This window comes from Taudactylus pleione, unplaced genomic scaffold, assembly GCF_031769625.1.
Source record: "Taudactylus pleione unplaced genomic scaffold, aTauple2 ptg000278l, whole genome shotgun sequence".
Classification (NCBI taxonomy): Eukaryota; Metazoa; Chordata; class Amphibia; order Anura; family Myobatrachidae; genus Taudactylus; species Taudactylus pleione.
Window position 1 is genome coordinate 204,995 of NW_028284680.1, and position 22,200 is coordinate 227,194.

The 22,200-nt window shown below is 41.8% G+C and overlaps 1 protein-coding gene across 1 annotated transcript in view; it reads right to left on the bottom strand.

Annotated features, from left to right (window-relative positions):
• Positions 1-22,200, bottom strand: part of LOC148513469 (uncharacterized) — a 466,228-nt gene continuing 444,028 nt past the window's right edge. The window contains exon 94 of the mRNA XM_088481822.1: positions 1-972. Coding sequence (XP_088337948.1) covers positions 793-972 — 180 coding nt within the window. The 3' untranslated portion in view covers positions 1-792. The remainder of the gene's footprint in view (positions 973-22,200) is intronic.

Here is a 22,200-nt window from a genome sequence, read left to right on the forward strand (position 1 = left end):
TGTTACATTTTTATTTACACATTTCCTGATATTGCCACATTGTAAGAGATTTGTGAAGCCAATAAAATGAACAATAAAAGCAGCCATATTCCGCCTGTCTGAACAAGTTTGTGGTGTTTTTCATCCGCTCGTACATGTGAGCAGGTTTGTGAGATCAGTCGGCAGTAGCCTGTGAATACCTCTCTTATCGGAATACTTTATGGTGGTGCACAAAAGTAAAGTACAACGTGCGAGTCCCCGTGAGAGGCATCTGAGTAGGGATCGGTTATGCAGCCGAGCCAAGAGCCTTGTATTACACAGTTCAGAGAGACACGATTCAGGGAAAAACAGTATGAGTCACACAACCCTCTGCACCTTTTACAGCTGTATTTGTTCCCCGTAGAGTCCTGGATGTTTCATTCTTAGAATAACATCAGTGTGACGCAATGTTTGTACTTGTCAGAAAACTTCTGTAGCTCCGTTAGCGTCAGCATAAATCCGCAAGTGACGCCGGTCGAGAGATATATTCACACTGGCCAAAGGCGATGGATAAAACCATCTGAACAGGACAAAGTGGAGGTGTTAAGCCATGACAACCAATCAGATTCTAACTGTCACTTTCAAGTACATTCTATAAAAGGATCGCTAGAAGCTGATTGGCTGATGTGGGTAACACATCCAGTTGTCCTCATTAGAAGGCCGGATATAGTCTCCCACCTTGGATATATTAAGAAAGCAACATTATTGTTCTAGTTATAAGCGCAGAAGCCAGTAATGGGTGAGGAGCTATAGCCATACTCCCTATGCCAGCAGTCAGTTACGGAGGGTCGCAGGATCCGGGCCATCACTCCAGGCCTGGACAGGAGACGTTGTGGTGTCAGGTTGCTGGAGATAAAGCAGCTCAGATTCCGCAGCGTTTATCTTTTCGGCTGTGCAGCGCCTCCGTATTTCAAGCAGGACCCCCAAGTCCCTTGTCTCTGCCAACCTATTAAACTATGAGACAAATTCACATTAGTTTTCTTCCCAATAGTGTAGGAAAAACAGTGTATTTCTGCTAAATAACACAGAGCAGTGTATGTTATATTATAATAAGAGGCTGTTCAAGTATAAGCAGCTATAATGTAATGAACACAACTAACACACTTAAAAAGGATATATTGTCAGGGATTTTACATATCTAGGAACTTTACTGGATTACAGAGAGAGTGGGACAGTGTCCAGCATATCACCCATAGTATACATCACCCCCAACATGTCCTGACCGCTGTAAATGACCATAATACACATCTATTACACTGTATACAGACATAGGACACTACACCCCCAACATGTCCTGACCACTGTACATGACCATAATACATATCTATTACACTGTATACAGACATAGGACACTACACCCCCGACATGACCTGACCACTGTACATGACCATAATACATCTATTACACTGTATACAGACATAGGATAATACACATCTATTACACTGTATACATCACCCCCAACATGTCCTGACCACTGTACATGATCATAACACACATCTATTACACTGTATACAGACATAGGACACTACACCCCCAACATGTCCTGACCGCTGTACATGAGCATAACACACATCTATTACACTGTATACAGACATAGGACACTACACCCCCAACATGTCCTGACCGCTGTACATGACCATAATACACATCTATTACACTCTATACAGACATAGGACACTACACCCCCAACATGTCCTGACCGCTGTACATGATCATAATACACATCTATTACACTCTATACAGACATAGGACACTACACCCCCAACATGTCCTGACCGCTGTACATGTACATAATACACATCTATTACACTGTATACAGACATAGGACACTACACCCCCAACATGTCCTGACCACTGTACATGATCATAACACACATCTATTACACTGTATACAGACATAGGACACTACACTCCCAACATGTCCTGACCGCTGTAAATGACCATAATACACATCTATTACACTGTATACAGACATAGGACACTACACCCCCAACATGTCCTGACCGCTGTACATGTACATAATACACATCTATTACACTATATACAGACATAGGACACTACACCCCCAACATGTCCTGACCACTGTACATGATCATAACACACATCTATTACACTGTATACAGACATAGGACACTACACCCCCAACATGTCCTGACCACTGTACATGATCATAATACACATCTATTACACTGTATACAGACATAGGACACTACACTCCCAACATGTCCTGACCGCTGTAAATGACCATAATACACATCTATTACACTGTATACAGACATAGGACACTACACCCCCAACATGTCCTGACCGCTGTACATGTACATAATACACATCTATTACACTATATACAGACATAGGACACTACACCCCCAACATGTCCTGACCACTGTACATGATCATAACACACATCTATTACACTGTATACAGACATAGGACACTACACCCCCAACATGTCCTGACCACTGTACATGATCATAATACACATCTATTACACTGTATACAGACATAGGACACTACACCCCCAACATGTCCTGACCACTGTACATGACCATAATACACATCTATTACACTGTATACAGACATAGGACACTACACCCCCGACATGACCTGACCACTGTACATGACCATAATACATCTATTACACTGTATACAGACATAGGATAATACACATCTATTACACTGTATACATCACCCCCAACATGTCCTGACCACTGTACATGATCATAACACACATCTATTACACTGTATACAGACATAGGACACTACACCCCCAACATGTCCTGACCGCTGTACATGAGCATAACACACATCTATTACACTGTATACAGACATAGGACACTACACCCCCAACATGTCCTGACCGCTGTACATGACCATAATACACATCTATTACACTCTATACAGACATAGGACACTACACCCCCAACATGTCCTGACCGCTGTACATGATCATAATACACATCTATTACACTCTATACAGACATAGGACACTACACCCCCAACATGTCCTGACCGCTGTACATGTACATAATACACATCTATTACACTGTATACAGACATAGGACACTACACCCCCAACATGTCCTGACCACTGTACATGATCATAACACACATCTATTACACTGTATACAGACATAGGACACTACACTCCCAACATGTCCTGACCGCTGTAAATGACCATAATACACATCTATTACACTGTATACAGACATAGGACACTACACCCCCAACATGTCCTGACCGCTGTACATGTACATAATACACATCTATTACACTATATACAGACATAGGACACTACACCCCCAACATGTCCTGACCACTGTACATGATCATAACACACATCTATTACACTGTATACAGACATAGGACACTACACCCCCAACATGTCCTGACCACTGTACATGATCATAATACACATCTATTACACTGTATACAGACATAGGACACTACACTCCCAACATGTCCTGACCGCTGTAAATGACCATAATACACATCTATTACACTGTATACAGACATAGGACACTACACCCCCAACATGTCCTGACCGCTGTACATGTACATAATACACATCTATTACACTATATACAGACATAGGACACTACACCCCCAACATGTCCTGACCACTGTACATGATCATAACACACATCTATTACACTGTATACAGACATAGGACACTACACCCCCAACATGTCCTGACCACTGTACATGATCATAATACACATCTATTACACTGTATACAGACATAAGACACTACACCCCCAACATGTCCTGACCACTGTACATGATCATAACACACATCTATTACACTGTATACAGACATAAGACACTACACCCCCAACATGTCCTGACCGCTGTACATGATCATAATACACATCTATTACACTCTATACAGACATAGGACACTACACTCCCAACATGTCCTGACCGCTGTAAATGACCATAATACACATCTATTACACTGTATACAGACATAGGACACTACACCCCCAACATGTCCTGACCGCTGTACATGTACATAATACACATCTATTACACTATATACAGACATAGGACACTACACCCCCAACATGTCCTGACCACTGTACATGATCATAACACACATCTATTACACTGTATACAGACATAGGACACTACACCCCCAACATGTCCTGACCACTGTACATGACCATAATACACATCTATTACACTGTATACAGACATAGGACACTACACCCCCGACATGACCTGACCACTGTACATGACCATAATACATCTATTACACTGTATACAGACATAGGATAATACACATCTATTACACTGTATACATCACCCCCAACATGTCCTGACCACTGTACATGATCATAACACACATCTATTACACTGTATACAGACATAGGACACTACACCCCCAACATGTCCTGACCGCTGTACATGAGCATAACACACATCTATTACACTGTATACAGACATAGGACACTACACCCCCAACATGTCCTGACCGCTGTACATGACCATAATACACATCTATTACACTCTATACAGACATAGGACACTACACCCCCAACATGTCCTGACCGCTGTACATGATCATAATACACATCTATTACACTCTATACAGACATAGGACACTACACCCCCAACATGTCCTGACCGCTGTACATGTACATAATACACATCTATTACACTGTATACAGACATAGGACACTACACCCCCAACATGTCCTGACCACTGTACATGATCATAACACACATCTATTACACTGTATACAGACATAGGACACTACACTCCCAACATGTCCTGACCGCTGTAAATGACCATAATACACATCTATTACACTGTATACAGACATAGGACACTACACCCCCAACATGTCCTGACCGCTGTACATGTACATAATACACATCTATTACACTATATACAGACATAGGACACTACACCCCCAACATGTCCTGACCACTGTACATGATCATAACACACATCTATTACACTGTATACAGACATAGGACACTACACCCCCAACATGTCCTGACCACTGTACATGATCATAATACACATCTATTACACTGTATACAGACATAGGACACTACACTCCCAACATGTCCTGACCGCTGTAAATGACCATAATACACATCTATTACACTGTATACAGACATAGGACACTACACCCCCAACATGTCCTGACCGCTGTACATGTACATAATACACATCTATTACACTATATACAGACATAGGACACTACACCCCCAACATGTCCTGACCACTGTACATGATCATAACACACATCTATTACACTGTATACAGACATAGGACACTACACCCCCAACATGTCCTGACCACTGTACATGATCATAATACACATCTATTACACTGTATACAGACATAAGACACTACACCCCCAACATGTCCTGACCACTGTACATGATCATAACACACATCTATTACACTGTATACAGACATAAGACACTACACCCCCAACATGTCCTGACCGCTGTACATGATCATAATACACATCTATTACACTCTATACAGACATAGGACACTACACTCCCAACATGTCCTGACCGCTGTAAATGACCATAATACACATCTATTACACTGTATACAGACATAGGACACTACACCCCCAACATGTCCTGACCGCTGTACATGTACATAATACACATCTATTACACTATATACAGACATAGGACACTACACCCCCAACATGTCCTGACCACTGTACATGATCATAACACACATCTATTACACTGTATACAGACATAGGACACTACACCCCCAACATGTCCTGACCACTGTACATGATCATAATACACATCTATTACACTGTATACAGACATAAGACACTACACCCCCAACATGTCCTAACCACTGTACATGATCATAACACACATCTATTACACTGTATACAGACATAAGACACTACACCCCCGACATGACCTGACCGCTGTACATGACCATAATACACATCTATTACACTGTATACAGACATAGGACACTACACCCCCAACATGACCTGACCACTGTACATGACCATAATACACATCTATTACACTATATACAGACATAGGACACTACACCCCCAACATGTCCTGATAGCTGTACATGACCATAACACACATCTATTACACTGTATACAGACATAGGACACTACACCCCCAACATGTCCTGACCGCTGTACATGATCATAATACACATCTATTACACTGTATACAGACATAGGACACTACACCCCCAATATGTCCTGACCGCTGTACATGATCATAATACACATCTAATACACTGTATACAGACATAGGACACTACACCCCCAACATGTCCTGATAGCTGTACATGACCATAACACACATCTATTACACTGTATACAGACATAGGACACTACACCCCCAACATGTCCTGACCGCTGTACATGATCATAATACACATCTATTACACTGTATACAGACATAGGACACTACACCCCCAATATGTCCTGACCGCTGTACATGATCATAATACACATCTAATACACTGTATACAGACATAGGACACTACACCCCCAACATGTCCTGATAGCTGTACATGACCATAACACACATCTATTACACTGTATACAGACATAGGACACTACACCCCCAACATGTCCTGACCGCTGTACATGACCATACTACACATTTATTACACTGTATACAGACATAGGACACTACACCCCCAACATGACCTGACCGCTGTACATGATCATAATACACATCTATTACACTGTATACAGACATAGGACACTACACCCCCAATATGTCCTGACCGCTGTACATGATCATAATATCATAATACACATCTATTACACTATATACAGACATAGGACACTACACCCCCAACATGTCCTGACCGCTGTACATGATCATAATACACATCTATTACACTGTATACAGACATAGGACACTACACCCCCAATATGTCCTGACCGCTGTACATGACCATACTACACATCTATTACACTGTATACAGACATAGGACACTACACCCCCAATATGTCCTGACCGCTGTACATGATCATAATACACATCTATTACACTATATACAGACATAGGACACTACACCCCCAACATGTCCTGACCGCTGTACATGATCATAACACACATCTATTACACTGTATACAGACATAGGACACTACACCCCCAACATGTCCTGATAGCTGTACATGACCATAACACACATCTATTACACTGTATACAGACATAGGACACTACACCCCCAACATGTCCTGACCGCTGTACATGACCATAATACACATCTATTACATTGTATACAGACATAGGACACTACACCCCCAATATGTCCTGACCGCTGTACATGATCATAATACACATCTAATACACTGTATACAGACATAGGACACTACACCCCCAACATGTCCTGATAGCTGTACATGACCATAACACACATCTATTACACTGTATACAGACATAGGACACTACACCCCCAACATGTCCTGACCGCTGTACATGACCATACTACACATCTATTACACTGTATACAGACATAGGACACTACACCCCCAACATGACCTGACCGCTGTACATGATCATAATACACATCTATTACACTGTATACAGACATAGGACACTACACCCCCAATATGTCCTGACCGCTGTACATGACCATACTACACATCTATTACACTGTATACAGACATAGGACACTACACCCCCAACATGACCTGACCACTGTACATGACCATAATACACATCTATTACACTGTATACAGACATAGGACACTACACCCCCAATATGTCCTGACCGCTGTACATGATCATAATACACATCTATTACACTATATACAGACATAGGACACTACACCCCCAACATGTCCTGACCGCTGTACATGATCATAATACACATCTATTACACTGTATACAGACATAGGACACTACACCCCCAACATGTCCTGACCGCTGTACATGATCATAATACACATCTATTACACCGTATACAGACATAGGACACTACACCCCCAACATGTCCTGACCGCTGTACATGATCATAATACACATCTATTACACCGTATACAGACATAGGACACTACACCCCCAACATGTCCTGACCGCTGTACATGATCATAATACACATCTATTACACTGTATACAGACATAGGACACTACACCCCCAACATGTCATGACTGCTGTACATGATCATAATATACATCTATTACACTATATACAGACATAGGACACTACACCCCAACATGTCCTGACCGCTGTACATGATCATAATACACATCTATTACACTGTATACAGACATAGGACACTACACCCCCAACATGACCTGACCGCTGTACATGATCATAATACACATCTATTACACTGTATACAGACATAGGACACTACATCATAATACACATCTATTACACCGTATACAGACATAGGACACTACACCCCCAACATGTCCTGACTGCTGTACATGATCATAATACACATCTATTACACTCTATACAGACATAGGACACTACACCCCCAACATGTCCTGACCACTGTACATGACCATAATACACATCTATTACACTGTATACAGACATAGGACACTACACCCCAACATGTCCTGACCGCTGTACATGACCATAATACACATCTATTACACTCTATACAGACATAGGACACTACACCCCCAACATGTCCTGACCGCTGTACATGATCATAATACACATCTATTACACTGTATACAGACATAGGACACTACACCCCCAACATGACCTGACCGCTGTACATGATCATAATACACATCTATTACACTGTATACAGACATAGGACACTACATCATAATACACATCTATTACACCGTATACAGACATAGGACACTACACCCCCAACATGTCCTGACTGCTGTACATGATCATAATACACATCTATTACACTCTATACAGACATAGGACACTACACCCCCAACATGTCCTGACTGCTGTACATGATCATAATACACATCTACTACACTGTATACAGACATAGGACACTACATCCCCAACATGTCCTGACCACTGTACATGATCATAATACACATCTATTACAGTGTATACCGACATAGGACACTACATCCCCAACATGTCCTGACCACTGTACATGATCATAATACACATCTATTACACTCTATACAGACATAGGACACTACACCCCCAACATGTCCTGACCACTGTACATGATCATAATACACATCTATTACACTGTATACAGACATAGGACACTACACCCCCAACATGTCCTGACCGCTGTACATGACCATAATACACATCTATTACACTGTATGCAGACATAGGGGCCTACATCCCCAACATGTCCTGACCGCTGTACATGATCATAATACACATCTATTACACTATATACCGACATAGGACACTACACCCCCAACATGTCCTGACCGCTGTACATGATCATAATACACATCTATTACACTGTATACAGACATAGGACACTACACCCCCAACATGTCCTGACCACTGTACATGATCATAATACACATCTATTACACTATATACAGACATAGGACACTACACCCCAACATGTCCTGACCGCTGTACATGACCATAATACACATCTATTACACTCTATACAGACATAGGACACTACATCCCCAACATGTCCTGACCGCTGTACATGATCATAATACACATCTATTACACTGTATACAGAGATAGGACACTACACCCCCAATATGTCCTGACCGCTGTACATGACCATAATACACATCTATTACACACTGTATACAGACATAGGACACTACACCCCCAACATGTCCTGACCGCTGTACATGACCATAATACACATCTATTACACTGTATACAGACATAGGACACTACACCCCCAACATGTCCTGATAGCTGTACATGACCATAATACACATCTATTACACTGTATACAGACATAGGGCACTACACCCCCAACATGTCCTGACCGCTGTACATGATCATAATACACATCTATTACACTGTATACAGACATAGGACACTACACCCCCAACATGTCCTGACCGCTGTACATGACCATAATACACATCTATTACACTGTATACAGACATAGGACACTACACCCCCAACATGTCCTGACCGCTGTACATGACCATAATACACATCTATTACACACTGTATACAGACATAGGACACTACACCCCCAACATGTCCTGACCGCTGTACATGACCATAATACACATCTATTACACCCTATACAGACATAGGACACTACACCCCCAACATGACATGACCGCTGTACATGATTATAATACACATCTATTACACTGTATACAGACATAGGACACTACACCCCCAACATGACATGACCGCTGTACATGACCATAATACACATCTATTACACTGTATACAGACATAGGACACTACACCCCCAACATGTCCTGACCACTGTACATGACCATAATACACATCTATTACACTGTATACAGACATAGGACACTACACCCCCAACATGTCCTGACCGCTGTACATGACCATAATACACATCTATTACACTGTATACAGACATAGGACACTACACCCCCAACATGTCCTGATAGCTGTACATGACCATAATACACATCTATTACACTGTATACAGACATAGGGCACTACACTCCCAACATGTCCTGATAGCTGTACATGACCATAATACACATCTATTACACTGTATACAGACATAGGGCACTACACCCCCAACATGTCCTGACCGCTGTACATGATCATAATACACATCTATTACACTGTATACAGACATAGGACACTACACCCCCAACATGTCCTGACCGCTGTACATGACCATAATACACATCTATTACACTGTATACAGACATAGGACACTACACCCCCAACATGTCCTGACCGCTGTACATGACCATAATACACATCTATTACACACTGTATACAGACATAGGACACTACACCCCCAACATGTCCTGACCGCTGTACATGACCATAATACACATCTATTACACCCTATACAGACATAGGACACTACACCCCCAACATGACATGACCGCTTTACATGATTATAATACACATCTATTACACTGTATACAGACATAGGACACTACACCCCCAACATGACATGACCGCTGTACATGACCATAATACACATCTATTACACTGTATACAGACATAGGACACTACACCCCCAACATGTCCTGACCACTGTACATGACCATAATACACATCTATTACACTGTATACAGACATAGGACACTACACCCCCAACATGTCCTGACCGCTGTACATGATCATAATACACATCTATTACAGTGTATACCGACATAGGACACTACACCCCCAACATGTCCTGACCACTGTACATGATCATAATACACATCTATTACACTGTATACAGACATAGGACACTACACCCCCAACATGTCCTGACCGCTGTACATGATCATAATACACATCTATTACACTATATACAGACATAGGACACTACACCCCCAACATGTCCTGACCGCTGTACATGACCATAATACACATCTATTACACTGTATGCAGACATAGGGGCCTACATCCCCAACATGTCCTGACCGCTGTACATGATCATAATACACATCTATTACACTATATACCGACATAGGACACTACACCCCCAACATGTCCTGACCGCTGTACATGATCATAATACACATCTATTACACTGTATACAGACATAGGACACTACACCCCCAACATGTCCTGACCACTGTACATGATCATAATACACATCTATTACACTATTTACAGACATAGGACACTACACCCCAACATGTCCTGACCGCTGTACATGACCATAATACACATCTATTACACACTGTATACAGACATAGGACACTACACCCCCAACATGTCCTGACCGCTGTACATGACCATAATACACATCTATTACACTCTATACAGACATAGGACACTACACCCCCAATATGTCCTGACCGCTGTACATGACCATAATACACATCTATTACACACTGTATACAGACATAGGACACTACACCCCCAACATGTCCCGACCGCTGTACATGACCATAATACACATCTATTACACCCTATACAGACATAGGACACTACACCCCCAAGATGACCTGACCGCTGTACATGATCATAATGCACATCTATTACACTGTATACAGACATAGGAGACTACACCCCCAAGATGTCCTGACCGCTGTACATGACCATAATACACATCTATTACACTGTATACAGACATAGAACACTACACCCCCAACATGACCTGACCACTGTACATGACCATAATACACATCTATTACACCCTATACAGACATAGGACACTACACCCCCAACATGACATGACCGCTGTACATAATTATAATACACATCTATTACACTGTATACAGACATAGGACACTACACCCCCAACATGACATGACCGCTGTACATGATCATAATGCACATCTATTACACTGTATACAGACATAGGACACTACACCCCCAACATGACCTGACCACTGTACATGACCATAATACACATCTATTACACTATATACAGACATAGGAGACTACACCCCCAACATGTCCTGACCACTGTACATGACCATAATACACATCTATTACACTGTATACAGACATAGGACACTACACCCCCAACATGTCCTGACCGCTGTACATGACCATAATACACATCTATTACACTATATACAGACATAGGAGACTACACCCCCAAGATGTCCTAACCGCTGTACATGACCATAATACACATCTATTACACTGTATACAGACATAGGACACTACACCCCCAACATGTCCTGACCGCTGTACATGACCATAATACACATCTATTACACCGTATACAGACATAGGACACTACACCCCAAACATGACCTGACCACTGTACATGATCATAAAACACATCTATTACACTGTATACAGACATAGGTCACTACACCCCCAACATGTCCTGACCACTGTACATGATCAACCTACACATCTATTACACTGTATACAGACATAGGACACAACACCCCCAACATGTCCTGACTACTGTAAATGACCATAATACACATCTATTACACTGTATACAGACATAGGACACTACACCCCCAACATGTCCTGACCACTGTACATGATCATAATACACATCTATTACACTATATACAGACATAGGACACTACACCCCCAACATGTCCTGACCGCTGTACATGACCATAATACACATCTATTACACTGTATACAGATATAGGACACTACACCCCCAACATGTCCTGACCGCTGTACATGACCATAATACACATCTATTACACCCTATACAGACATAGGACACTACACCCCCAACATGACATGACCGCTGTACATAATTATAATACACATCTATTACACTGTATACAGACATAGGACACTACACCCCCAACATGACATGACCGCTGTACATGATCATAATGCACATCTATTACACTGTATACAGACATAGGACACTACACCCCCAACATGACATGACCGCTGTACATGATCATAATACACATCTATTACACTGTATACAGACATAGGATACTACACCCCCAACATGTCCTGACCGCTGTACATGATCATAATACACATCTATTACACTGTATACAGACATAGGGGCCTACATCCCCAACATGTCCTGACCGCTGTACATGATCATAATACACATCTATTACACTGTATACAGAGATAGGACACTACACCCCCAACATGTCCTGACCGCTGTACATGACCATAATACACATCTATTACACACTGTATACAGACATAGGACACTACACCCCCAACATGTCCTGACCGCTGTACATGACCATAATACACATCTATTACACCCTATACAGACATAGGACACTACACCCCCAACATGACATGACCGCTGTACATAATTATAATACACATCTATTACACTGTATACAGACATAGGACACTACACCCCCAACATGACATGACCGCTGTACATGATCATAATGCACATCTATTACACTGTATACAGACATAGGACACTACACCCCCAACATGTCCTGACCGCTGTACATGACCATAATACACATCTATTACACCGTATACAGACATAGGACACTACACCCCAAACATGACCTGACCACTGTACATGCCCATAATACTGTACATCTATTACACTGTATACAGACATAGGACACTACATCCCCAACATGACCTGACCGCTGTACATGACCATAATACACATCTATTACACTGTATACAGACATAGGACACTACACCCCCAACATGACCTGACCACTGTACATGACCATAATACACATCTATTACACTATATACAGACATAGGAGACTACACCCCCAACATGTCCTGACCGCTGTACATGACCATAATACACATCTATTACACACTGTATACAGACATAGGACACTACACCCCCAACATGTCCTGACTGCTGTACATGACCATAATACACATCTATTACACTGTATACCGACATAGGACACTACACCCCCAACATGTCCTGACCACTGTACATGACCATATTACACATCTATTACACTGTATACAGACATAGGACACTACACCCCCAACATGACCTGACCGCTGTACATGACCATAATACACATCTATTACACTGTATACAGACATAGGTCACTACACCCCCAACATGTCCTGACACTGTACATGATCATACTACACATCTATTACACTGTATACAGTCATAGGACACTACACCCCCAACATGACCTGACCACTGTACATGACCATAATACACATCTATTACACTGTATATAGACATAGGAGACTACACCCCCAACATGTCCTGACCGCTGTACATGACCATAATACACATCTATTACACTGTATACAGACATAGGACACTACACCCCCAACATGACCTGACCACTGTACATGATCATAAAACACATCTATTACACTGTATACAGACATAGGACACTACACAACATGTCCTGACCGCTGTACATGATCATAATACCCATCTATTACACTGTATACAGACATAGGACACTACACCCCCAACATGTCCTGACCACTGTACATGATCATACTACACATCTATTACACTGTATACAGACATAGGACACAAACACCCCCAACATGTCCTGACTACTGTAAATGACCATAATACACATCTATTACACTGTATACAGACATAGGACACTACACCCCCAACATGTCCTGACCACTGTACATGATCATACTACACATCTATTACACTGTATACAGACATAGGACACAACACCCCCCAACATGTCCTGACTACTGTAAATGACCATAATACACATCTATTACACTGTATACAGACATAGGACACTACACCCCCCAACATGTCCTGACCACTGTACATGATCATAATACACATCTATTACACTATATACAGACATAGGACACTACACCCCCAACATGTCCTGACCGCTGTACATGACCATAATACACATCTATTACACTGTATACAGAGATAGGACACTAGACCCCCAACATGTCCTGACCGCTGTACATGACCATAATACAAATCTATTAACAAATGGTATACAGACATAGGACACTACACCCCCAACATGTCCTGACCGCTGTACATGACCATAATACACATCTATTACACCCTATACAGACATAGGACACTACACCCCCAACATGACATGACCGCTGTACATAATTATAATACACATCTATTAACACTGTATACAGACATAGGACACTACACCCCCAACATGACATGACCGCTGTACATGATCATAATGCACATCTATTACACTGTTTATACAGACATGGGACACTACACCCCCAACATGTCCTGACCACTGTACATGAGCATAATACACATCTATTACACACTGTATACAGACATAGGACACTACACCCCCAACATGACCTGACCACTGTACATGATCATTCTACACATCTATTACACTGTATACAGACATAGGACACTACACCCCCAACATGTCCTGACCACTGTACATGACCATAATACACATCTATTACACTATATACAGACATAGGACACTACACCCCCAACATGTCCTGACCGCTGTACATGATCATAATACACATCTATTACATTGTATACAGACATAGGACACTACACCCCCAACATGTCCTGACCACTGTACATGATCATAATACACATCTATTACACTGTATACAGATATAGGACACTACACCCCCAACATGTCCTGACCACTGTACATAATCATAATACACATCTATTACACTGTATACAGACATAGGACACTACACCCCCAACATGTCCTGACCGCTGTACATGACCATAATACACATCTATTACACTCTATACAGACATAGGACACTACACTCCCAACATGTCCTGACCACTGTACATGATCATAATACACATCTATTACACTGTATACAGATATAGGACACTACACCCCCAACATGTCCTGACCGCTGTACATGACCATAATACACATCTATTACACTGTATACAGACATAGGACACTACACCCCCAACATGTCCTGACCACTGTACATGATCATAATACATCTATTACACTATACAGACATAGAACACTACACCCCCCAACATGTCCTGACCACTGTACATGACAATAATACATATCTATTACACTGTATACAGACATAGGACACTACATCCCCGACATGACCTGACCGCTGTACATGACCATAATACACATCTATTACACTGTATACAGACATAGGACACTACACCCCCAACATGACCTGACCACTGTACATGACCATAATACACATCTATTACACTATATACAGACATAGGACACTACACCCCCAAGATGTCCTGACCGCTGTACATGACCATAATACACATCTATTACACCGTATACAGACATAGGACACTACACCCCCAACATGTCCTGACCACTGTACATGCCCATAATACTGTACATCTATTACACTATATACAGACATAGGACACTACACCCCAACATGTCCTGACCGCTGTACATGACCATAATACACATCTATTACACTGTATACAGACATAAGACACTACACCCCCAACATGTCCTGACCGCTGTACATAATCATAATACACATCTATTACACACTGTATACAGACATAGGACACTACACCCCCAACATGTCCTGACCGCTGTACATGACCATAATACACATCTATTACACTCTATACAGACATAGGACACTACACTCCCAACATGTCCTGACCACTGTACATGATCATAATACACATCTATTACACTGTATACAGATATAGGACACTACACCCCCAACATGTCCTGACCGCTGTACATGACCATAATACACATCTATTACACTGTATACAGACATAGGGGCCTACATCACCAACATGTCCTGACCGCTGTACATGATCATAATACACATCTATTACACTGTATACAGAGATAGGACACTACACCCCCAACATGTCCTGACCGCTGTACATGACCATAATACACATCTATTACACCCTATACAGACATAGGACACTACACCCCCAACATGACATAACCGCTGTACATAATTATAATACACATCTATTACACACTGTATACAGACATAGGACACTACACCCCCAACATGACCTGACCACTGTACATGATCATACTACACATCTATTACACTGTATACAGACATAGGACACTACACCCCCAACATGTCCTGACTACTGTACATGACCATAAATCACATCTATTACACTGTATAAAGACATAGGACACTACACCCCCAACATGTCCTGACTACTGTACATGACCATAATACACATCTATTACACTGTATACCGACATAGGACACTACACCCCCAACATGTCCTGACCACTGTACATGACCATATTACACATCTATTACACTGTATACAGACATAGGACACTACACCCCCAACATGACCTGACCGCTGTACATGACCATAATACACATCTATTACACTGTATACAGACATAGGACACTACATCCCCAACATGTCGTGACCACTGTACATGACCATAATACACATCTATTACACTGTATACAGTCATAGGACACTACACCCCCAACATGACCTGACCACTGTACATGACCATAATACACATCTATTACACTGTATATAAACATAGGAGACTACACCCCCAACATGTCCTGACCGCTGTACATGACCATAATACACATCTATTACACTGTATACAGACATAGGACACTACACCCCCAACATGTCCTGACCACTGTACATGATCATAAAACACATCTATTACACTGTATACAGACATAGGTCACTACACCCCCAACATGACCTGACCACTGTACATGATCATAAAACACATCTATTACACTGTATACAGACATAGGTCACTACACCCCCAACATGTCCTGACCACTGTACATGATCATACTACACATCTATTACACTGTATACAGACATAGGACACAACACCCCCAACATGTCCTGACTACTGTAAATGACCATAATACACATCTATTACACTGTATACAGACATAAGACACTACACCCCCAACATGTCCTGACCACTGTACATGATCATAATACACATCTATTACACACTGTATACAGACATAGGACACTACACCCCCAACATGTCCTGACCGCTGTACATGACCATAATACACATCTATTACACTGTATACAGATATAGGACACTACACCCCCAACATGTCCTGACCGCTGTACATGACCATAATACACATCTATTACACTGTATACAGACATAGGGGCCTACATCACCAACATGTCCTGACCGCTGTACATGATCATAATACACATCTATTACACTGTATACAGAGATAGGACACTACACCCCCAACATGTCCTGACCGCTGTACATGACCATAATACACATCTATTACACCCTATACAGACATAGGACACTACACCCCCAACATGTCCTGACCGCTGTACATGATCATAATACCCATCTATTACAGTGTATACCGACATAGGACACTACACCCCCAACATGTCCTGACCACTGTACATGATCATAATACATCTATTACACTATACAGACATAGAACACTACACCCCCCAACATGTCCTGACCACTGTACATGACCATAATACATATCTATTACACTGTATACAGACATAGGACACTACATCCCCGACATGACCTGACCGCTGTACATGACCATAATACACATCTATTACACTGTATACAGACATAGGACACTACACCCCCAACATGACCTGACCACTGTACATGACCATAATACACATCTATTACACTATATACAGACATAGGACACTACACCCCCAAGATGTCCTGACCGCTGTACATGACCATAATACACATCTATTACACCGTATACAGACATAGGACACTACACCCCCAACATGTCCTGACCACTGTACATGCCCATAATACTGTACATCTATTACACTGTATACAGACATAGGACACTACACCCCCAACATGTCCTGACCACTGTACATGATCATAATACACATCTATTACACTATATGCAGACATAGGACACTACACCCCAACATGTCCTGACCGCTGTACATGACCATAATACACATCTATTACACTGTATACAGACATAGGGGCCTACATCACCAACATGTCCTGACCGCTGTACATGATCATAATACACATCTATTACACTGTATACAGAGATAGGACACTACACCCCCAACATGTCCTGACCGCTGTACATGACCATAATACACATCTATTACACCCTATACAGACATAGGACACTACACCCCCAACATGACATGACCGCTGTACATAATTATAATACACATCTATTACACTGTATACAGACATAGGACACTACACCCCCAACATGACATGACCGCTGTACATGATCATAATGCACATCTATTACACTGTATACAGATATAGGACACTACACCCCCAACATGTCCTGACCACTGTACATGAGCATAATACACATCTATTACACACTGTATACAGACATAGGACACTACACCCCCAACATGACCTGACCACTGTACATGACCATAATACACATCTATTACACTCTATACAGACATAGGACACTACACTCCCAACATGTCCTGACCACTGTACATGACCATAATACACATCTATTACACTGTATACAGACATAGGACACTACACCCCCAACATGACCTGACCACTGTACATGACCATAATACACATCTATTACACTATATACAGACATAGGAGACTACACCCCCAACATGTCCTGACCGCTGTACATGACCATAATACACATCTATTACACACTGTATACAGACATAGGACACTACACCCCCAACATGTCCTGACTGCTGTACATGACCATAATACACATCTATTACACTGTATACCGACATAGGACACTACACCCCCAACATGTCCTGACCACTGTACATGACCATATTACACATCTATTACACTGTATACAGACATAGGACACTACACCCCCAACATGACCTGACCGCTGTACATGACCATAATACACATCTATTACACTGTATACAGACATAGGTCACTACACCCCCAACATGTCCTGACACTGTACATGATCATACTACACATCTATTACACTGTATACAGTCATAGGACACTACACCCCCAACATGACCTGACCACTGTACATGACCATAATACACATCTATTACACTGTATATAGACATAGGAGACTACACCCCCAACATGTCCTGACCGCTGTACATGACCATAATACACATCTATTACACTGTATACAGACATAGGACACTACACCCCCAACATGACCTGACCACTGTACATGATCATAAAACACATCTATTACACTGTATACAGACATAGGACACTACACCCCAACATGTCCTGACCGCTGTACATGATCATAATACCCATCTATTACACTGTATACAGACATAGGACACTACACCCCCAACATGTCCTGACCACTGTACATGATCATACTACACATCTATTACACTGTATACAGACATAGGACACAACACCCCCAACATGTCCTGACTACTGTAAATGACCATAATACACATCTATTACACTGTATACAGACATAGGACACTACACCCCCAACATGTCCTGACCACTGTACATGATCATACTACACATCTATTACACTGTATACAGACATAGGACACAACACCCCCAACATGTCCTGACTACTGTAAATGACCATAATACACATCTATTACACTGTATACAGACATAGGACACTACACCCCCAACATGTCCTGACCACTGTACATGATCATAATACACATCTATTACACTATATACAGACATAGGACACTACACCCCCAACATGTCCTGACCGCTGTACATGACCATAATACACATCTATTACACTGTATACAGAGATAGGACACTAGACCCCCAACATGTCCTGACCGCTGTACATGACCATAATACAAATCTATTAACAAATGGTATACAGACATAGGACACTACACCCCCAACATGTCCTGACCGCTGTACATGACCATAATACACATCTATTACACCCTATACAGACATAGGACACTACACCCCCAACATGACATGACCGCTGTACATAATTATAATACACATCTATTACACTGTATACAGACATAGGACACTACACCCCCAACATGACATGACCGCTGTACATGATCATAATGCACATCTATTACACTGTATACAGACATGGGACACTACACCCCCAACATGTCCTGACCACTGTACATGAGCATAATACACATCTATTACACACTGTATACAGACATAGGACACTACACCCCCAACATGACCTGACCACTGTACATGATCATTCTACACATCTATTACACTGTATACAGACATAGGACACTACACCCCCAACATGTCCTGACCACTGTACATGACCATAATACACATCTATTACACTATATACAGACATAGGACACTACACCCCCAACATGTCCTGACCGCTGTACATGATCATAATACACATCTATTACATTGTATACAGACATAGGACACTACACCCCCAACATGTCCTGACCACTGTACATGATCATAATACACATCTATTACACTGTATACAGATATAGGACACTACACCCCCAACATGTCCTGACCACTGTACATAATCATAATACACATCTATTACACTGTATACAGACATAGGACACTACACCCCCAACATGTCCTGACCGCTGTACATGACCATAATACACATCTATTACACTCTATACAGACATAGGACACTACACTCCCAACATGTCCTGACCACTGTACATGATCATAATACACATCTATTACACTGTATACAGATATAGGACACTACACCCCCAACATGTCCTGACCGCTGTACATGACCATAATACACATCTATTACACTGTATACAGACATAGGACACTACACCCCCAACATGTCCTGACCACTGTACATGATCATAA